The sequence below is a fragment of the Lasiodiplodia theobromae genome (genome assembly GCF_012971845.1).
Source record: "Lasiodiplodia theobromae strain AM2As chromosome Unknown scaffold_5, whole genome shotgun sequence".
Lineage (NCBI taxonomy): Eukaryota > Fungi > Ascomycota > Dothideomycetes > Botryosphaeriales > Botryosphaeriaceae > Lasiodiplodia > Lasiodiplodia theobromae.
Window position 1 is genome coordinate 966856 of NW_023336541.1, and position 20882 is coordinate 987737.

At 52.8% G+C, this 20882-nt stretch overlaps 8 protein-coding genes across 8 annotated transcripts; 4 read left to right on the top strand and 4 right to left on the bottom strand.

Annotated features, from left to right (window-relative positions):
- Positions 1 to 776: 776 nt before the first annotated feature.
- Positions 777 to 1700, bottom strand: LTHEOB_2144 (Short-chain dehydrogenase reductase sdr protein; the record flags this gene model as incomplete). The annotated part of the gene is made up of 1 exon (XM_035510924.1): positions 777 to 1700. One exon carries the CDS (start codon positions 1698 to 1700, stop codon positions 777 to 779), a length of 924 nt encoding a protein of 307 aa, XP_035365084.1.
- A 100-nt stretch (positions 1701 to 1800) lies between these two features.
- On the top strand, positions 1801 to 2934 carry LTHEOB_2145 (Hydrolase; the record flags this gene model as incomplete). The annotated part of the gene is made up of 2 exons (XM_035510925.1): positions 1801 to 1832; positions 1956 to 2934. The coding sequence occupies 2 exons, from the start codon at positions 1801 to 1803 to the stop codon at positions 2932 to 2934; spliced, it is 1011 nt and encodes a 336-aa protein (XP_035365085.1).
- Positions 2935 to 3205: 271 nt separating this feature from the next.
- On the bottom strand, positions 3206 to 4177 carry LTHEOB_2146 (Hydrolase; the record flags this gene model as incomplete). The annotated part of the gene is made up of 2 exons (XM_035510926.1): positions 3206 to 3937; positions 3992 to 4177. 2 exons carry the CDS (start codon positions 4175 to 4177, stop codon positions 3206 to 3208), a joined length of 918 nt encoding a protein of 305 aa, XP_035365086.1.
- Positions 4178 to 5013: 836 nt separating this feature from the next.
- On the bottom strand, positions 5014 to 6039 carry LTHEOB_2147 (Short-chain dehydrogenase reductase sdr protein; the record flags this gene model as incomplete). The annotated part of the gene is made up of 2 exons (XM_035510927.1): positions 5014 to 5931; positions 5998 to 6039. 2 exons carry the CDS (start codon positions 6037 to 6039, stop codon positions 5014 to 5016), a joined length of 960 nt encoding a protein of 319 aa, XP_035365087.1.
- A 4058-nt stretch (positions 6040 to 10097) lies between these two features.
- LTHEOB_2148 (Alpha beta hydrolase fold protein) lies at positions 10098 to 10920 on the bottom strand (the record flags this gene model as incomplete). The annotated part of the gene is made up of 2 exons (XM_035510928.1): positions 10098 to 10285; positions 10344 to 10920. The coding sequence occupies 2 exons, from the start codon at positions 10918 to 10920 to the stop codon at positions 10098 to 10100; spliced, it is 765 nt and encodes a 254-aa protein (XP_035365088.1).
- Positions 10921 to 11901: 981 nt separating this feature from the next.
- Positions 11902 to 14393, top strand: LTHEOB_2149 (DNA repair and recombination protein Rad54; the record flags this gene model as incomplete). The annotated part of the gene is made up of 2 exons (XM_035510929.1): positions 11902 to 11953; positions 12007 to 14393. The coding sequence occupies 2 exons, from the start codon at positions 11902 to 11904 to the stop codon at positions 14391 to 14393; spliced, it is 2439 nt and encodes an 812-aa protein (XP_035365089.1).
- A 2825-nt stretch (positions 14394 to 17218) lies between these two features.
- LTHEOB_2150 (2-amino-3-carboxymuconate-6-semialdehyde decarboxylase) lies at positions 17219 to 18406 on the top strand (the record flags this gene model as incomplete). The annotated part of the gene is made up of 4 exons (XM_035510931.1): positions 17219 to 17491; positions 17544 to 17717; positions 17782 to 17924; positions 17980 to 18406. The coding sequence occupies 4 exons, from the start codon at positions 17219 to 17221 to the stop codon at positions 18404 to 18406; spliced, it is 1017 nt and encodes a 338-aa protein (XP_035365090.1).
- Positions 18407 to 19309: 903 nt separating this feature from the next.
- On the top strand, positions 19310 to 20782 carry LTHEOB_2151 (Flavin-containing monooxygenase; the record flags this gene model as incomplete). Its single annotated transcript, XM_035510932.1, has 1 exon — positions 19310 to 20782. One exon carries the CDS (start codon positions 19310 to 19312, stop codon positions 20780 to 20782), a length of 1473 nt encoding a protein of 490 aa, XP_035365091.1.
- Between the last annotated feature and the right edge of the window lie 100 nt (positions 20783 to 20882).

Here is a 20882-nt window from a genome sequence, read left to right on the forward strand (position 1 = left end):
AACGACCGTAGGTGGTTTCGAGACCATGAAAAGTTCAGAATGCCGCTCCGGTATGTGCTTGAAAAAAAAGGAAAAGAAAAGAAGAGTGGATGGGACAGTTTACAGCTGCAATCTTCCGGGGCCGTGGCGGATCCTGAAGTTGGACAAAGTCATTGGCAACGTCGCTACGAGGGCGGACAAGCATCACGAAATCCACGATATCGAGCGGGCAAAGGCGAGCAATGGCACCGGAGATGCACAACACGTTTACACCGACGGAGCATCTGAAACTCGAGATACTACACGGCAGGCTTCGGTATGGGCAACCATGACCTGGACTTCTGAGCTGCACATTCGAGGGCGGCCATTGGACTTTGGTATTTGAGGTTGGTTGGGATATTGGTGGCGGCTGCTACAAGATTGGTTCCTCTGGCGTGGCGAAGGAGGTCAAATACATGCGGGTAGCCGAAATGCCCTAGGGGACGTGACCATGTAAACTAAGAAGAGGCATCAAACGAGGATAGCTTCACTGGGCATGGAAAATAGAGTACAGGTGGTACATTTCAGTTTGCTTTTCCAATTCACAATGATTTCATTATTTCTATGTACGCACTCCTGCAATAACCCATGGCATAGGAGTGTAGCCGCTTCCACAACCCGCGCGTCGTTATCTCTATTAGCATTATGCTAGAAATTGATTTCGTGGAACCGATCATTGATGTAACCGCCAAGTAGCCAAGGAAAGAGTCGTTCCTTGGTCCCGTGTGATCCGACCGCGTTCACTGTCCTTGTCTTACTCACTGCATGCGCTTCACCAGCTCTTTCCGCAGCAATGAGGTATCTTCAGAATTCGACTCCGCGAATCCCTTGTAAAGGTAACGCCACAATTTACTATCGCTTGAATACAAAGGTCTGGAAATGCCTTTGACGTTAATTAGATCCACGGCCTTTTCACTGCTGCCTTTCTGAGCACTGATTGCTTGCAGCCAACGGTGAGCTTTCTTGTACACCTCCGCTGCAAGCCATTCCAGACTCCATTCCGATGCTAACCTCACGCTCCACAGGCTGTCAACCAAGATCAGCTGCAGCGTCTTCAGGTTTATCGCCCCCTCAAGCCGTTGAAGCCCGGACAGGATGAAGTTGCTCTGCTCATGAATCCCGAGGCCGCATCCCATGCTAATAGCGTCTTCCAGCGATGGAATCTCCAGGGAAATGTTCCGAAGTACGAGCTTCTGTGCCGCTGACATGTGTTTGAGGAAGATGGAGAGGTCCTTCGACGTGAAGAAGTAGAACTCATTTGAGTAGAGGTAGGTGCTGCCTTCGGCATAGGTAGCTTTGTTGATACGCAGAAGGTTTAATGTGGGACGGAGTTTCCGCAGTTCTGGCCATCTCGAATCTGTCGGCGATTGGCGGCGCATTTCCATCCACTTCAGTCTGTTCTTCATTCCCTTGCGTTCGACGGAGCGAACGCCGATTGGAGAGGTCGATGGCACGAGGCAGAGCTCGTATATCTGGTTGCGAAGTTCTCCAGGGAGGTCGGCCCAGCCGCAGGTGCGGCGCCTGTTGCTGCCAATGCGCGCGGGCTCCGCTTCGGTCATGTCACTGATGTTGTCATGTTGGGTGTTGCTGGCGGGGGTTGACGTTGCGTCGTCGTCGTCTTGGCCTTCGCCATACGAGATGCGGGGCCGCTTGGAGGGACGTGTGGCAAGTGCGTCACTCATGGTTGTAGTGTCGAGGGTGACGAGGTTGGAGGGTTTCCGGTGCAGCGGGCGAGGAAGGCGGGTGGATGGACCTCAAACCACCGGCGACGCTAGTCCATAAATGGCATTCACTACTGGGCAGCAAACCGATTGGTGAGTGGCACCTGCCAGTTTGAAAGCGTCAGGAGGGGCAAGCGACTTCAGTGCGGCGCGGTATCAGCCAAGCTGCGCGCAAACGGGAAAATTTGCAAAAGGTGTCAAGCGAACGACAACCAGGTCTATAAAAGACGAGTCGATAGCTGAAAGTCCTTACAATCTCCAACCCCGTCTTTCTCAGCACCCTACCGTGGGCGGCGCACACGCCAAGCGGCTCTCCATCTCCTCCGCGGGAGGCAGCGACGAAGACGTTCAAACAGCGCACGCCGCCGACAACGACAAGGAACACGACGACCGCAGCACAACTGAAGCAGGATCCACGCCCACCAGCAGCAACCAGCGTAACATCTTCCGCTGGGCAGACCTGCCTGCAGAGTTGCGTGAGAAGATCTACGAACTGAGCCTGGCACGGCCTGCCGTCGCTCTTCGCGCCGAAGTCCGGAATGGAAAAAACGTGATTTCACCTCAGCGCTTAGAAGATGAACAGAGACACGACCTCACACCCAGCCTCTTGCTCATCAACAGGGCCACGTACGCTGAAGGCGGACCGGTGCTTTACGGGAACCACTTTTACCTGCATGACTCCATGGCCCTTTACGTCTTCCTCGCCATCCTGTCGCCAAAGACGAAAGCTTGGATAAAAGAGATGACTCTGTCACAGTGGAATAGGGACGTGGGAGCCCAAGTTCACCTTCATCGTACCCCCGAAGATGAACGGACTCTTTTGCCGGCGTTCACGTCTTTGATCGGAATGGCCAGCCTGGAGCGCTTACATTTGGAGTTCACGCTCAGCTCGATCGACAACTTCCGCATCGTGAACCGGCGCAGGTATAGCATGCAGGAGCACCTCGCCCTTTGCATCTATGAGTGGGCGCACTTCTGGCTGGATGAACTTAGCAGGGAGAAGGGGAGCAGAGAAGAGGCCGTCAAAATTATCGACATCAGGGTTTCATCAGCACAGTGCCTGACGGACTATGGGCTGCGCTGGAATTTTCCGAGCTATGAAGAACATGCGGACTTGAGCTCTGAGCGGACTTCATTGTTGCGCTACCACCTGGTTGAGTACATAGAGGGTCGCATCCCAGGAGTTACAGATTGAGCGCTTTGGACCTCCAGTGTTGAATACTGGCACTTGAATTCAAAAGATTGGTTTCTTTGTTGTTATCAATCATGAGGGTAGCTACAGAGCAGAAGTTGAAGCGCATACAGACGCGTGAACTTCAGGCATACATAGTTACTAAGTTCATTTCTTCTCTTGACCACCTCAACCGAACAATTACATGCCATTCATGGGTCTCTGAAGCTATCGTAGGGACGGAAATGTCGAATTTTTAAATGGACAAAAGCATCCGGATAATAGCTTCAGCTACCTACGCTGAACCGTAACAATATTTCATCTTATCCTTGATTGAGTCCCGCACTTGGCGACTCCATTTCTGAAGGTCTTCCTGCGATGCAGGAGAGACTGAGGTCATGGTGGTATCCACGGCGAGCAGCTCAATGGCCGCATGCCTGTCCCCCTTCGCTTTGCCTACGGCGTCGATCCAGTAATACGCCTCCCGGAGGAACATTTTCGCGAATGCCCATGTGAAGTACCAATAGTCGAAATCTAAGAACTGAAGGCTCTGGAGGTTTGGGAGGGCGATGAGTGACTGGAAAGCTGGGGCCATGTATCCCTTTGCTATATTACCCGTCCTGATGTCGCACAGCGCGATTTTCTTGATCCATGATTTGGTGGTTTGGCTGAGTGGTTGAAGGAAGTGCCACATCGCCGTGCAATTGTAGAAGACGAGCTTGTTCTGGTAAAGGATCGAGCCCGATTCGGCATGTATGGCTTTGTTCAGAAGGAGAAGATTAGGTATGAGCGTCGGAAGCTTTTCCCTGCTTTTAGCATATCGCCGACCAAACGTAGAGTCTGTTAGCCGAACTGCATGCCTGCCCGTGTGGTCATAGTCGCGCAAACGCATTGGTTCCGGGTGAGTGAGTGCCAGCTCGTAGATCGCATTGCGTAGCTCAGCCGGCAGATCCATGAAGCGGAACGGCTTGGGCTCTTTAGGCTTGGTGACGCGACCGCGCTTCTTCTTCGTGCTCTTCTTCTTGCGCTGTTCAAGTTGTGAGTTGAAGCAAGTGAGGTGAGGTGACAGGTTTCGACTCACCTTGCGGCCTTTCAGCGTGAAATCTTCGTCTTCATCCTCACTGCTCTCACTCTCGCTTTCGCTCTCGGCGTTGTGGCCCGTGGCATCGTCTGCTGCGGCTTCGTTGTTCGTGAGGTCGTCAGGCGGCGGCGCGTATGAGATGCGAGGCCGCTTGCGCAACCGCGCACTGGTGCGCGCCCCTGGCATGGCTGCTGAGGTAGGGAGGCAAGGTGGAAGAGTAGTGGAGGAACCATGGACGCGCCCGTCGAGATATTGCTGCTCGTAGGACCCTGAGTGGCGCTAGTGGCCGCGCTAACCAGAAGGGGAAGTCAGTCGCTCGTTTGGCAGCTACAGTCCCCTCTCGCAGCCGATGGCTAGCGTGGATTTTTTTTTGCTCATGTCATGGGTAGATGAAGCTGTCGTCCGGACGAGAATGTCGAATTTTTAATTCTACATACACGTCCGGACGATAGCTTCAGCTGCCCACAATTGTTATTTTTCCAAGGTAGAGCTGGGGAGCCCTGCTATTCTTCACGCTAGCCATCGGCTGCAGCACCCATCTGTACGTTTAATCGAACAAGATGGGGGGAGCTGAAGCTCTTATCCGGACGTAACTGTAGAAAATTCGCACTTTTATTTGAACAAAGCGTGGGGAGATGGAGCGAACTTCCGGATGCAAATGTTTCCAAATAGTCCGACAACCGCGTCAAGAAGGAGGATTCAATCAATTATGAAGATATTGATTGGCCAAATACGAAGATACAATTTGAACAGAACGTGGGGACCTGAAGCGAACGTCCGGACGCACATGTACATACTTAAACAATGCTGCAAATGCGTCCGGGCGAAGGAATCACCTAACCGTGAAGAGAGTGCTACGACCAACAAGAAGGTACTCAGTTTCACATATACCGTAATGAATGACATTTGACATTGCTAGCTACGCACATCACTGCCACTAACTTGAGATCATGCCCATCTCTACCCCGAAGTTGCCTACCAAAGGCATATCTCTATGATAGCTAGCCCAGACTCTGCCATCATCATTCATCACGGCTCTCAGGACAATAGACCAACCAATCCTCCAAAAGGGCCCGAAACTCCGGCGCCTCATCCGCAGGCCCCACCCTCATCTTAAGGCGCGCGCCGCACGCCTGGCGCTCATCCAGCAAGCGCTGACTGAGACAGACAACACCCGCACCCGCGCCCGGATCGCCCTTCGCGTCCCCAATGGCGTGCATCCACCGCCGGAAACCACTCAGCCCGTACATGTGCTCAACGAGGTCATCCAGCCACAGCGTCAAGTCCAGCGACGCCAAGTGCTGGCAGATCGAGCGCAACGGCGCCCGCGGCGCCAGCTTCACGCGGCGGAGCGGGGGGCTGGCGGGGCGCGTGGCCTGCAGCCGCGCTCCGAGCAGCTGTTGAGAGGGGTTGCCGGGGTGAGGCTGCGTGGCCACAGACTTGGAGAGGCAGCCCAGCAGCGGCGGCGGCCGCACGTGCATCCGGAAGTGCAGGAATTGGTCGTCGTAGAACGCTTGGCCGGACCTCACGTTGTCGAGCTCGACGCGGGTCAGATTTGGGGCTTTGATCAGCGGGAGGAAGGCTTTGTCTGAGCCGATGTAGTTGTGGCCGTTCGCGATGATGAGGTGGCGCAGGTGCGACATCAGCTTTTCTGGCAGCGCCGCCATGAAGAGGTCCAGCGTCAGCGTGCCGGAGAAGTAGAAGGTGTTGAGCTCGTAGAGCAGAGGGACGGCCTCGGTGTAGGTGGTTTTGTTGATGTAGATGAGGTTGATGTTCGGAAGCCGCTTGTTCTCCAACACGTACTCGGCCTCGTCCCAGGGATTCAGGACGCCCGTGATGCGGATCGGCTCGTCGTGAGTGAGGGTGTAGGTGTAGATCTCATTGCGCAGCTCTCCGGATAGCTTCGACCATGGGAAGTAGTTGGGTTTGCGAGAAACGTCCTGATGTTTTGTTGCCAAGTCAGTGGGACTTTCGCAAGGAGCAGAGAGAGTCAGGGCTTCGCGTACCTTTGGTGGATGGTTCAAAAGGCGCTTTGTGTCTACCGCCATGGTCAAACTGGTGGTGGACGCAAGTACGTTGGCTGGTATGCTGGTGTTCCGAAGTGTAGATGAGTGGATTTGAGAGGAGATGGCTGTAGTGGGATGGAGGATGGAAGAGGTAGGATAGAAAATGGATGCATGGTTTTTATAAGGCCGGGATGTTGTCCGTGGACAAGCGCCGCACGTGCCGAAGATATAGTAATTGTGTTAACTACTGTGTCTTTGCACAGTAACACAAGAGGGACAATGTGAATGCTACATGACTCCACTCTCACACGCTACTGACAACCTGAATTTCAACTGCGATCAGGCGCGTTTGATGGAATATATACACTGAAAGAATGCGAAAGGATATAGATGAGAAAATGCGAAGAGTAATATAACACCGTTGAACGAACCAAGCTAAACCTAATCGGGAATGAATAATGCCATGGTGGTGTTAAGGAGCAAACCCGGCAAATAGAACAAGCAATCGGTAAGCCGTTGGCCTCATGGCAAAGCATGCCTAGCCGGCTGCTTCAGCTCCCATGGCATCAACCAACTGTCCATTCAACGGTCTCGTCCACAGAGCTTTCCTCATTAACCTAGCAAGCACCTTCCTCCAACAATCCGCATTCCCATCCAGATCAAGCATACTCTGGAGATGCAAGCAGATCTGCTAAGATTTTCTTGAAGATCTCAGCAAGATCTTCCGAGAGCCGCTCGTCTGGGCAGCAACCGCGCAACATGTTGTCGCTGAGGCGAAGAATTTCCGCGCCTGCCCTCGGATCTCCTTTCGCGTTTCCGACCGCCTTGAGCCACGCAAGGAGATGGCTTTGATTGAGTAAACTACGAGCAAGGCCATCAAATGTGACCGTAGGGTCTGAGAAATTGGAGATGTTGTAATAGAGCTCAAAGCGGCTCAAATTCAACCAAAGATCGGGTGGGCAGAAGGCTGGCGCGATGTCTTCAATGACGCCTTTACCGAACTTGTAAGTAGTCCCGAGCTGAATGCTTCGAAAACATGCCCTCGTCCTGGGGCTGAGGGGCTCGAGAAAGCGGACGAGAGAGTCTATGTTATTGAAGCGGATGGAGTTTTCGGAGTAGAGCACGGATGATGCCTCGAGGTACGTCTCGTAGTTCAGCTTGAGAAGGCTCGTGCCTATCACATGGCTACTGGAGAGTTTAGCTTTAGGAATGTATGCAAATAGAGTCTCAGACCTAAGATTGCGGGGCACTATTAGCGAGCGATATATTGATTTGTCGGCGGGAACAAGTTCCTTAATTTATTGGGCACTTTACTCTTGGATAATGCGGATTGGTTCGTCCTGAAAAAATAAGAGCTGGTAGATCACGTTGCGCAACTCGGCCGGAAACTCCCGCCACGGGAAGACGTTTCTCTGACATTGCCGTGTTTATTTGAGTAAGGCATCCCAGGTCTATTGCGTTTTCGAGGTCCAAACTCACGTAGTGGTATCTGTACAGGAACTCCATATACTTCCCCGCCCATTCAGGAGCATGCAGGTCACTAGCATGGCCCGTTTGGAAGCGGGGAGAGCCTCTCAGACGCATTTGATTTTCGAAAGTATCAGCCATGCTTGGAGAGAGTGATGGGGGAAGTGTGGATGTTGAGGCGTTGATGTGTGTGTCGAGATTGTGTTGCTTGAGTCGCAGACTTGCTCTTACAAACATGCACGTGATCTTTGCGGCACAGCATTGGTTGGCGGGGTGATGACTTAAATATCAGTCAATATCTAAACACACGCTTCGAAAGAAACTGGGCGAAAACCTGAATGAGTTCGTCGTGCAGGAACAAGCATGATCGGATAGTATGAAATTCGATTTCGGTTTCATGCAAAATGCAACTGTCGGAATGTAGAAGCACGACAGCAAAATGAGCTTGATATCTCAAGATGCCAAAGAGTAGCTCAAATACAAGGGAACTTTGAGAAGACCTTCACTCCAAAACAATTTCATCCGCTTCGTCTGCCTCCCACGTCACTGCCTCGCCGTGCATGATCCCTTCGAGGTAGCAATCTCCAACAAGACTGTAGGTGGTACTGTTCTCATCCTTGGAAAGAATCAAAGGAACGCTGCATCCATGGATGATGGCTACAAGATGTCCTCTGCCACACCAGAAAGGGGCCAAGCCGACACATCCTTTCTGAGTCAATACTATGACTCTTGAGTTTAATCCGACTCTAATTCCTGGACGTTCTAATCTCTTCAACAGGGGTGTCTCTTCGGGAGCTTCTTTAACATCCACGAGGGCCTGCACCATGGCTACCAGTGCTCCAACTGTCCAATTGGCCGTCTGATGAAAGAGGTTTAATTCACAAGTGGATGTCTCCAGGTATGCGAGCGTGGACTCAGCACTCCTATATGACGGAGGCTCCAGACAAACAAAATCGATCCGGTCTATAACCTTTCCCCGGGTCTTCAAGTGATTCGACATCTGGATTTTGACAAAGGTATGGGTTCTGCTGTTTGAGGCGCTCCAGAGCATTTTGGATCCGGTGTTCATAAGGCCCACAATACTGCTCGGACTTCTCAACGCCAACTTAGACCAGTTTGGCACCCATGTTGGAAGTTGTGCACACGAAGACTCCCGAAAGGGCCGGCTGTCAGTAGAGCTGTAGGTATGATTAGTTGATAGAAAGTCCAAGGATCCCATATCTCTGGCAATGCAGAGAGCAAAGTCTCTGTATACATCTTCCAGAGGTTCCAGATAACTGGGCTGAAAACTTGGGGGTTTCCACAGGCTGAGGAATGCAAACAGGCCATCTCTTTCAATACTCGTTTTCAAATACCCAGCAAAATCGCACATGAAGATAAACCATTCCAAAAAATGCACTGGTCTTTGAAGTGTGTCAATATGGAGTTTTCTGACCATGAGTATTTCGTAGTACTCAAGAGAAGCTCTGGCAGCACCTTCGCGTGACAATGCAATGAGAACGTCGTGTAATTCTTTTGGATAAATTCCATGATTGCCAAGGAGAAATACTGGCGATTTTGAAAGGATATATTCCTGGAATACCCATCCTCGGGTGATCCAAGAACAGTTCGCAATCTGTGCTCTCACGTCGACGTATTCTGGGGTCGTGAAGCTCCAATCTGGGCGACGAATCAAACTTTCAAGCTGTCGATATCTGGTAAGTGTATGTTCAGGTGCCTGGATATCCGACTCCCTGATAGCCACGATGATCTCTTTGACGAGCTGGCCGCTGCGGCTATCCAGACCAAGCCAGATCAGGGTCTTCGCTGAGCCTCGGTAGACATCTCCCATAAGAGCTACTTGTTCGTCGCGCTCCTGGGTATCATCCTGGTTGATACAGATTTGGTCAATCCACAGAAACCTTGTTCGAGATTGCTTGGCCAGACGAGGCAAAGCATCTACAAGGTTTTGCGTGAGAGCGATATGGCCCTGACTTCTGGCGATAGGAAGTCCGGCGACTCGGGTGCAATCTCCCCAAGCATATGAGACTGTGTCGTATTGAATTTCGTCGTCGATTGAGGTGTGAATGAAGCTGAAGCCCCGCGAACTCGGATGTGTGCACTCCACCGGGCGGGTCGTCGAATTGTATTTGCGGAGAAGCCTGGCAACGTTGAGCCCGTGAATGTTCAGCAGTCGTATATGCCGTTTGCTTTCCAGCGGCTTGTATTGGTAGGTCGTGGTAATGGCCATGGTGGGGAGCTTCGCGTTCGCTGTGGATACGTGGCATGGCTGTGGTGTGAGGAGCGTAGACTTTGGAATGAACCTTGGCGGGCCATGTGTAACGGGGCTGGATCTGCCTGCGCTTATGTCACATGTATGTGAAACCCAGTAGCCTTCCTTACGACTTTCTGAGTACAACGGCAAATGTGCACTAGGAATTTAGAAAATGACAGCTGACTATATATGTGATTCTGAGTAGTGTCGAGGTCTTAAGTAAGCAGGCTGTAACTGTAGAAACAGTCGACCATAGTGAGTAATCCGTCCCACCAAATTTGCCCGCAGAAAATGACCACACTAGCTGGGTGCCGCAAAAGCGATGGAGAGAAATATCTACTGCCGCTGAACGGTAACTCACATACCGGCTTTCCTCTATCTAAAGGCGACTTCTCGGTGATGATGGCATGTCGAGAAATTCATTGATCATCCTAGTGTATTGAGCCGCATACTGGTACAGGAAGCCATGTCCGGAGTCGGGGAACAGATGCAGATGGGGCTCGCCGTTCACGAGTCTCTCCCACATGACGAAACTGTTCACGGAAGGCAACAAGACATCGTTGCCTCCTGTACACAACAATAGTCAGCAAAGCATGCAACCTGTCGGGATAGAAGAGAGTGGTACCATTTGCGATGAAGACCGGGATCTTGATTTCATGGAATCGGTTGTATGAACCCCTATCAGCAAGCGCGGGATTCATGGACTTTGCAAAAGCAGCAGCCTGCCTGTTGCCGCCCTCGACGCTGAGGTAGTCCACCCGGTTCTGGCGCGCGGACTGGATGCGGTTCCACGATTCGAGGCCTGCAGCTCGGCTGGTATCGGATTTCTCGAAGAAGGTATCCAAGAAGGCATTCTTCTGTTCTTCCTCAGTGACGGCTGATCGCAGTTGCTCAAACGGGCCCAGGTCCGCAAGCGTAACGCCTTCTCCTGTGCTCGGAATAGTCCCGGCGAGGATCAGGCGTCTCACCAGTCGAGGGGCGCGGAGAGTGACCATCTGAGCTGCAATGCCGCCCATTGAGAAGCCGAAAAGGTCAATTTGGTCGATTCCGAGGGCGGAAACCACGTCGATGGCATACTGGGCCCAGTCGTTGTAGTCGTTCGCAACCTGGCCTCCGGAGCGCCCGATGCCCGCGTTGTCCATGATGATGATCGGCCTCGCAGCGGCAAGTGGATTCAAGAACGCTGGGTCCCAGTGATCCATGGTGCCCCTACAAGCAGCTTGTAAGGATAGCATTGGTCTTGTCCGGTGTCAGGAAACTTGCCTGAAATGAATCAGAAGAACGAGCGGGACGCCTGCGGAAGCGCCGAATCTTCGATATGCGAATTTGATTCCTTTGACTTCCACATATTGGTCCTTGGCTTCTTCGTAGGTGGTCATGATGCGAGCTGTGAGAGTGGGGTGCACAAGTAAACAACTTTGAATGGAAAGATGGTTGATAGTAATGAGAAGTAGTCGTCGAGATGTTACTTAAATAGTCCGTAGTGGTATCTCGGCAATCCAGAGATAGTAGTGAGATGGCTAACGCACATGTCTCGGCTCTGATTACTATCGCATCGACTGCGATTATAAAAGCTGTAATAGAGCGAGTAGGGACGGCGCTAGCGCTGACGGCATACGGAACCCCGCATTCTAAATTCTTCCAAAGCGAAACGCTAGAGCAACAGCTGAGTGATGGTCGATAACTTTTGCAAAAAGGATAGAGCTCGTAGATCATGAGGATCAAAATCTCGATCAGAAATCAATGAAGCGCGTTTGTCATGTTTGCCGTGTAAGGAGCACATTCGCTGGCTCAGCGGCATGCAGCCACATTGTTCAATGATGCATAGCTCGGGGGGCGGAAATGCAGACAAAGTTGCGGAAAAGGAAACATGGAAAAGCTTTGTCATCCGGGATGACTGACACGGGCCATGATGAGTGAGAGGGAAGAGTCGTTATCCGGAGAATGCGGGGAATTTGTTGTTTCCTGAGGCACGGACCCTCGGTCACGTGCTCGCGTGTTGCTGCCTGGCGGGAACGCGGTCGCGTCTGATCGCGTCCACCTCTTGCCACTCCAACAACAACCAGTCGCCATTCCACATTTCCCGTCCCCGCCATCTGCTCGGGTTCCATCTCCGACTCGCTTCCGCACTGGCATCGGACTTGCGCACCCCACTTCGCGAATCTTCACATTTCGAAGCTGCCATGTACGTTGCAACAACAACAACACGGGCTTGGCAAGCGCTGACAACCTCAGGTATCGATCACGGCCCGCATCATTGAGCGACAATAAGGAGAATGCGACTCCAGCCAAGAAGGTAGCGACTTTGTATGGCGGCACACCAAAGTCCCTCGACCGCCTCATCAAGCCGTTCAAATGCCCCGGCTCCGCAACACCCACACGAGCCTCGGAGAAGCCGGCGCGGAAGAGGAGAAAGATTGACTACTCCGGCGCAGACGGTGATGCAGAGGATGGTGACAAAGTCTACACGAATGAGGACCGCCTCGCTCTCGCCACTCGGGATGTCAACAAGTACCCGGTTTTCAAGGTGAAGGACAAGGACAGCACCTTCCGCCAGCGCTTCTCCGTTCCGTTGCTGAAGAAGGATGCCGCCGAGTACAACGCAAACCGTCCCGCCCCACTTCTGGGGATGCGCCAGGGTGCTGTCTTCGTCGCACGTCCGCTGCATGACCCGACTGGCGAATTCGCAATCGTGCTCTACGATCCCACAATCGACGATAAGCCTACGCCGGTTGAGGAGGGCAAAGATAAGAAGGAGGACGAGGCGGAGAAGACGAAATTGGATGTGCCGCTCGTGCACAAGAGCCTGGCGGATATCCTCGGGCTGAAGAAAAAAGTTGAGGGACGTCCAAGGGTACCTGTCGTCATCGACCCACGGTTGGCCAAGGTTCTGCGGCCACATCAGGTCGAGGGAGTGAAGTTCCTATACCGCTGCACTACCGGACTTGTCGATCCAAAGGCTAATGGCTGCATCATGGCGGACGAGATGGGTCTCGGCAAGACGCTGCAATGCATCGCGCTGATGTGGACGCTTCTCCGGCAATCGCCGGATGCTGGGAAATCAACCATTCAGAAATGTGTCATCGCCTGTCCTTCAAGTTTAGTCAAGAACTGGGCAAATGAGCTGGTCAAGTGGTTGGGAAAGGACGCCATCAATCCGTTTGCGGTGGATGGCAAGGCCTCCAAGGAGGAACTGATTCAGCAACTCCGTCAATGGGCCATTGCCAGCGGCCGTGCTGTTGTCAGACCGGTACTCATCGTCTCATACGAAACGCTTCGTTTGTACGTGGGTGAGCTCAAAAACACGCCGATCGGCCTGCTACTTTGCGACGAGGGACACAGGCTGAAGAACGACGAGAGCTTGACATTCACGGCACTCAACGACCTCAATGTGCAGAAGCGCGTCATCCTGTCGGGAACACCCATCCAGAACGACTTGTCCGAATACTTTGCCCTTCTTAACTTTGCCAATCCGAACTACCTCGGCACCAAAAACGAGTTCAGAAAGCGCTTCGAGCTTCCCATTCTGCGCGGTCGTGATGCGGATGGTACCGACGAGGATCGCAAGGTAGGCGATGAGCGTTTGTCTGAGCTACTCACCATGGTCAACAAGTTCATCATCCGCCGCACGAACGATATCCTGTCCAAGTATCTTCCCCGCAAGTACGAACACGTTGTCTTTTGCAACCTTGCGCCGTTCCAAAAGGACCTGTATAATCTTTTCATCAAGTCTCCGGAGATTCAGCAGCTGCTCAGAGGCAAGGGCAGCCAACCGCTGAAGGCAATCAACATTCTCAAGAAGCTGTGCAACCACCCGGATCTATTGGACCTTCCGGGTGACCTACCAGGCTCCGAAGACTGCTTCCCCGATGACTACGTTCCTAAGGATGCCCGTGGGCGTGACCGGGACGTCAAGTCGTGGTACTCCGGCAAGATGGCTGTCTTGGACCGCATGTTGGCGCGTATTCGGCAGGATACCAACGACAAGATTGTTCTGATCAGCAACTACACGCAAACGCTGGATGTCTTCGAGAAGCTTTGTCGCGCACGCCAATATGGCAGTCTCCGTCTCGATGGTACCATGAATGTCAACAAACGCCAGAAGCTTGTTGACAAGTTCAACGATCCCGAGGGTTCCGAGTTCGTGTTTCTCCTGAGTTCCAAGGCTGGTGGATGCGGTATCAACTTGATTGGCGCCAACCGTCTTGTGCTTTTCGACCCCGATTGGAACCCTGCTGCAGACCAACAGGCCTTGGCACGTGTCTGGCGTGATGGTCAGAAGAAAGATTGCTTCGTTTACCGTTTCATTGCTACAGGAACGATTGAGGAGAAGATCTTCCAGCGCCAGTCTCACAAGCAATCCCTGTCGTCTTGCGTCGTCGATTCTGCGGAGGACGTCGAACGCCACTTCAGTCTGGATTCACTTCGCGAATTGTTCCAGTACCAGCCCAAAACCACCAGTGACACCCACGATACGTTCAAATGCAAGCGTTGCAGGCCTGATGGCAATCAGCATATCAAGGCCCCTGCCATGCTGTACGGAGATACGAGCACTTGGAACCACTTTGTCAATGATGGTGAAAAAGGTGCTCTTGCAAAGATTCAAGATTTGTTGCTCAGGCAGGAGACTTCGGAGGAGGCAGTCAGTGCTGTGTTCCAGTACATCAGCCATTAGATGTTCAGTATTGTACCGGGGCGCTTGAGATCCTTTCATCGTTTTACTTGTTGTTTAGTGCCATCAGCATAGACTTGCAGGGCTTTCGGCGTAGGTTGGCGGAGTTTTGTTTATGATTGAGCGTTTTGTTAATGCCGAGTCATTTTTCATGCAAGTTATGCCGTGTACGCTTTTGAAGCGGGTCCCTCTTCGTTGCAAATATTTAGCTTATGATCCATAGGGGCTTTTCGGTAGCTTCACATTGCATTGAATTCTCTCGAGCATTCTTCCCCAACATCTTGATGTGTAACGAAGAAATAACAGGGACACTGCAGAGAACATAGACCGATGTTTTGCTTCCGTCTACGGCCTCGTGCAATCATGATTTAGTTCAAGATGAAATCGAACCGTTAATGCATATCTTGGCCGTGCGCGGCTCAGAGTTCCGCCAAAACCTCACCTTCCTTCCTCGAGAAGGCAAACGTACTGATCAAATGCCCCACTGCGCCCACGACAGCACCAAGTCCCATTCCGCCTACCACACGAATACCGCGGTTGATCGGAACGGTACTCCTCATCGCCATTGCCACTCCCGCACCCAAGCCCGCACTTCCCAGGCACCACAAATCCTCCAGTCTCTTGCTCCTATTCGCAAGAAGCCTCCAGCTCCTATCCTTCCAGTCACTCTTCTCCTTATCCCACATGCGGCAGACGAGGAGGAAGGCGTTTATCGTTGTTCCGATGGCTACGCCTCGTGCGCCACTGCGAATGATGCCGGCACGCAGTTAGTCCGCGCCAAGCGGTTAGTTCCGGTAGGCGTTCCGGACTATTTTGATCGTGAATGGAGTCAGGGCGATGACGGGACCGATGGTGAAGCCTCGGAGAAGAGCTTGGATGGTGAGGATGGAGTGCGCGTAGCGCTAGTCTTCGGCGCGTTGGGCGTGAGGGAAGAAGGATGCCATTGGTTTGTGAGTGGGGGGTTTTGCTGCTTGAGTTCGAAAGTTTGCTCAGCAGATGGTATGGGTAGCGGATTTTCTAATTGAAATGAAGAAAATTTGATGGAAGGTGAGGATTTGAAGGAGTTTAGAAAGGTTGTAGTCTAGAAGTGCTTCGCTTTGATCGTTTAAGGTTGAACGTATTGCTACTTAAGTATCTCAGATATGTCAGGCTCGATAACGAGGACGAGAGCTTTTGCCAAGTACTGAGTCATTTATGGATTCTAAAAGGAGGCCAGGAAAGGACATTGTAGGGCAATGCAGTGAGTATGGTGAGGTTTAGAGGACATGCTCCAACAGAAAGGTGCACCGGCAAAGTGCCGACAAGAGTAATTGAAGAATACATTCAAAGCCTCAATCGTCAACAATAGATGCAGCTCTTCAGCGGAATACAACAGTATACTCGTTATGCATGCCTGCTTCTGCTGGACCCCATCAATCTGTTGTTTGGAGTATCAAGATAGACGCGAGTCGTGGAAGAATAGCCAAGGTCGGAGGAGCTGCCTTGGCCGAATACGAATCGTCGTTGACGAACAGACAATGTCGGACGCTTCCTCGGCCGAACACGATTCGCCATTGTTCCAACTCACGAACGTGTAAAAGCGGGTACTTATCATACGACACCTATAGACACATTGCAAGTCTACATTATTCAAGACTGCTCTATTCCCCTGGAGGAAGACTTTTGCAGCTTGATGCGATAAACTCGCGTTGGATGAATCGAGTCATATCAGCGTAGAGATAGGGTTTTGACTCATCAGCCCATCGAAAGATTACATCCACTGCTATCATACTCGACGGCAAGAGACTAGCTCCCTATAAATGTATTTAAGTATTTATTACATATAAGGTCGTAGTAAAGGTCTAAAAGGTTGAATGATAGCAACACGTGTGAACTGCCTGATTTTAATAACGTACTTCTCTTTCTGTAGAATGCTGAAATCTCGTAGAATGTACCTGTACTATAGAGGGGTGCTACAGCCGATGGCTAGTGCGAAGGATAGCAGGGCTCTAGAACATAGCGTAACTATGCCCTTAGCTTTACTTTAGAAAAGTAACGTATATGGCAGTTGAAGCTATCGTCTGGACGTATATGTAGAATTTTTAATTCAATATTCTCGTCCTAACGATAGCTTTAACTACTCATAACATGACTAAAAAATAAATTCACGCTAGTTATCGGCTGCGAGAGGGGACTGTATAATTTGAATCTGTAACTGGTACGGGTGGACCTTAATTCCATTTTCAGTTAGTTCGGAAGAATTATCTCCACGTCTCCTTTCAATCGTATTATTTGCCTTCGGGTTAAGGCTTGGCGCTGCCGCCTGAGTAGGCCTAATCTGCTCGATGGTTGGTTTCTCTGTCTACTGTCTTTATTCTCACGGCTCTATCCGTGATAGTAGTCTTGAAGCTTGTAGCGTTTCTCTCGTGAGGGCTTTTAGCCCCTGGGCTAAGAATGGTATGTGCACTCGAATTCGTACTGCGAACCGGGAGAGCCCCACACAATTTGACCATTAAGAGCAGGCAGCCTCCGAATATCTCTATAGCCAAGAAGAAAGTCGGCTGAGCTACATTGGTAATCTTCAAATGTCGCGCTCTACGAAGAGCCGAGCCGCGAGGAAAGAGAAGTAGTATAGGGACACAAGATCTATAAACTTGAACAACAAGAAGACCTAAGATAGACCATAAAGATAGATTCTCCAAGCTTGTATCACATTCGCTTCAGGGAACAAGTAAGTTCAACGCCGATTTCTAAGAAGGAGTCTCTGACTTTTTGTTGTTGAAGGCTTGGCTGATATAACGCTACTACAGCAATTGCACTGCCCTCCTTCCTCCGATCCTAAACGAAACATGGCCACCTGCAAACTCATGCGTACATCCGCAAGACAGAGCTGGATTATTCTCTCAGAAAGCTCGTTGGGACGGCGTTCCTTCTCCTACTCTTCCAAGACAGCCAGCTCCAGCCCGCGATCGCAGTCACACAAGCCATCCATCCCCGCCATCACGCTCGAAGAGCACTTCCTCACCGCCTCCAGCGCCACGAAGCTCGGCTCCGGCAACCGCTCCCCCCACGACGCCTTGAGCGAGGTCACCGGCAGAGACCTGCGGAAAGGTCTCATCGACGTCGGCCCGCACCGGCTGCGATCCATGGACGCCGCCAACATCTCGCACCAAGTCCTCTCCCACGCCCGCCGAGGCCGCCGCCATCAACGACGAGCTGCACGCCGCCACGCAGGCCCACCCGGACCGCTTCGTCGGCTTCGCGGGCGCTGCCGATGGGGGGGACCCCGTGGCGGCGCCGAGGGAGCTGCGGCGCGCGGTCACGGAGCTGGGGTTCGTCGGCGCGCTGGTTCGATAATCATGCGGAGGGGCGGTTTTATGATGATCGGGCGTATTGGCCGCTGTTTGGGCAGGCGGTTGAGCTGGATGTGCCGATTTACATTCACCCCGCGTTCCCGCTGGAGGTGGTGGCGAAGGCGAAGTATCAGGGTAACTACGATGCGTTTTCGGCGTCGTGTATCGGGTCCTGGGCGTATTGGTGGCATTCGGATATTGCGTGAGTTGAGCAGACGCTGGCGTGTGAGGAAAGCACTTGACTAAATACGCGACAGGGTCCATATCCTTCGCCTCTACGCTTCGGGCTTGTTTGACGCACATCCTGAGGTCAAGCTTGTGATTGGCCACATGGGTGAGACGCTGCCGATGATGATCGGGCGCATCGGGCAGTGGCAGCGTGGTTTCAGTGGCGCTAAGCGCAGCTTTGAAGACGTGTGGAAGAAGAACATTTATGTCACGACTTCGGGGTTCTTCGATGTTCCGCCGTTGAAGCTGCTCTTGGATACTCTGCCTGCGGACCACATTATGTATTCGGTAGATTACCCGTTCGGGTCGAACGAGCAGGGAGCGGAGTTTCTGGAGCGGATTGAGAAAGAGAATGTGTTTGAGAAGTACGGTGGCGAAGAGGCGTATCGCGGGTTCCTGAGGGGAAATGCGGAGAAGCTGTTGAAGCTCAGGGAGAAGGGGATTACTTCAGCGTAGTCTCATTTTTTGCTATATGGATTCTGACAGAGTTGGTGGATTCCATGCTATTCGACTCCGTTGTTTGCTACCTTGTTTGCTATTGCTTAGTCATCTGGCGCGTATATATACGCTGCCCAGCAGATAGCTTATGGATTATTCTGCGCACAACCATTAGATTCAGTTGAGTTTAAACAATCTGTTAGGTCCATTTAGAATTTTATTTTAGAGCCCTGTCTCTCGGGAGGCTCGGGGGGTATCTGGTTGATCACCTGGGCGCTCGTCAGCAAGAAAAGCTAACGACGGCATTACCATAAGAGTAGTCGACAAACTAACTACGCGGAACTACTGAATACGATCGGTGCCCGCGGACAGAGAGCAAGGGACAGCCAATAACCTAGTCTGTGGGTGCCGCGGGGTCCGACGTAGTTCTCGGTTCTGCTTGTTCTTTCCCCTAGACGAACTCGAATCGGCCGAACGTACGCACCATAACTTCTCGGGTACAGCCCGCTCCGGAGTTCGGGTGGCTGAGATTCTGGAGATCGGGCGCGGGGCGAACCTTTTCAAGGGGTAGATTAAGCTTAATCGTCGGGTTGTTTCCTGTTTTGGCAAGACCCACGCGAAACCCCGCCACACTGCCCCACCTAAATCGGCCGAAGCGCAGGCGTGAAGCACACTCCAACATTTCCTAGAAAGGTGCGGATAGGGCTATTCGGAACACTCATGTCCCGGGCGGAAGCATGCTTTCGCGTGGCTTAGTGAAGTAGACGTCACTCATCCGCTCAGTGCCTTGTATTAAATTCGGACATTGTCTTCATTCAAAATCTACTTTCCTAACACTTCTATCAAACACATCCACCACTTCCTCTCTGCTGTCATACATCCGCCGACATCACGATTGTTTCTTTTGCCAACCCCGGAACCATGGATGCACAAACCGACTTCGACGTAGTCATCATCGGCGCCGGAATTTCTGGCATCAATGCAGCATATCGTGTTCAAACCCAGTTACCAGCCGGCACCAGCTACACCATCCTCGAGGCGCGTGACAACATTGGCGGGACCTGGGATCTGTTCAAGTACCCGGGCATCCGGTCCGACTCAGACCTATACACATTCGGCTTCCCCTGGCGGCCATGGATGGACGAGCGCTGCATAGCCGAAGGTCCAGCCATAGTCAACTACATGAAAGAGGCGGCCGCCTCTGAAAACATCGACTCGCACATCCAGTTCCGCCACAAGTTACAAACAGCCAGCTGGTCGTCCGAGCTGCAAAAGTGGCGGCTGGACGTCATCGCAGGCGAGGAGGCCGCGCCAAAGACGTTCTACGCAACCTTCCTCATCATGGGCACCGGCTACTACGACTACGACGAGCCCCTCAGCGCCACCATCCCCGGCATCGACACCTTCGCCGGGCAAGTCGTACACCCGCAATTCTGGCCCTCCTCCCTCGACTACGCCAACCGCCGCATCGTCATCATCGGCAGCGGCGCCACAGCCATCACGCTCCTCCCCAACCTCGCCTCCAGCGGCGCCGCGCACGTCACAATGCTGCAGCGCTCCCCCAGCTACATCGTCTCCCAGCCCCTCGTCGACGGCCTCGACAACTTTCTCCGCTCGCTCCTCCCCGCCGCCGCCGCCTTCCGCCTCATCCGCTGGCGCTACCTGCTCACGGGGTACCTCTTCTACTTCTTCTGCCGCGCCTGCCCCGCCCTCGCCCGCCGCCTGCTCCGCAGCGAAACCGAGGCGCAGCTGCGCGACACGGGTGTGCCGTTCGACCCGCACTTCAACCCGTCCTACGACCCCTGGGACCAGCGCGTGTGCGCCTGCCCCGACGCCGACTTCTTCGCCGCGCTGCGCAACGGCAAGGCGAGCGTCGTGACCGACACCATCACCAACGTGACCCCGGACGGCATCGCGCTGGACTCTGGGGAGTCGCTGCCGTGCGACATCATCGTCACGGCGACGGGGTTGAAGATGCGGATGGGCGGCGGGGCGAGGATAGTGGTCGACGGCCGCGAGGTACGGTTTGGCGAGAAGCTGCTGTGGCGCGGCGCGCTGATGCAGGACGTGCCGAACGCCGCGTTCATGATCGGCTACACCAATGCGTCGTGGACGCTCGGCGCGGATGCTGCGGCGCAGCTGGTTACGCGCGTGATGAGGCGCATGCGGGATGAGGGGGCGACGAGCTGCGTGCCGCGGGTGGACGATTCCAAGGTGCGCCCCGAGCCTTTCATGAAGCTCAACAGTGGCTATGTGAATAGGGCGCTGGAGCGGCTGCCGAAGGCGGGGGATAAGGGGCCATGGAAGGCGAGGTGGAGCTACTTTTCGGATCTGTGGAATGCGAAGGTTGGGGATATTACGCGGGGGTTAGAGTTCCGGCGGGTTTCTTCATAGTTATGTGGCTGTGTGGAGATTACGGTTGGTAAATTGTTTGACGTTTGACTTTTTGTAGCTCTGGTAGGATAGATAGGCGCAATAGAATAACTCGGGGTCT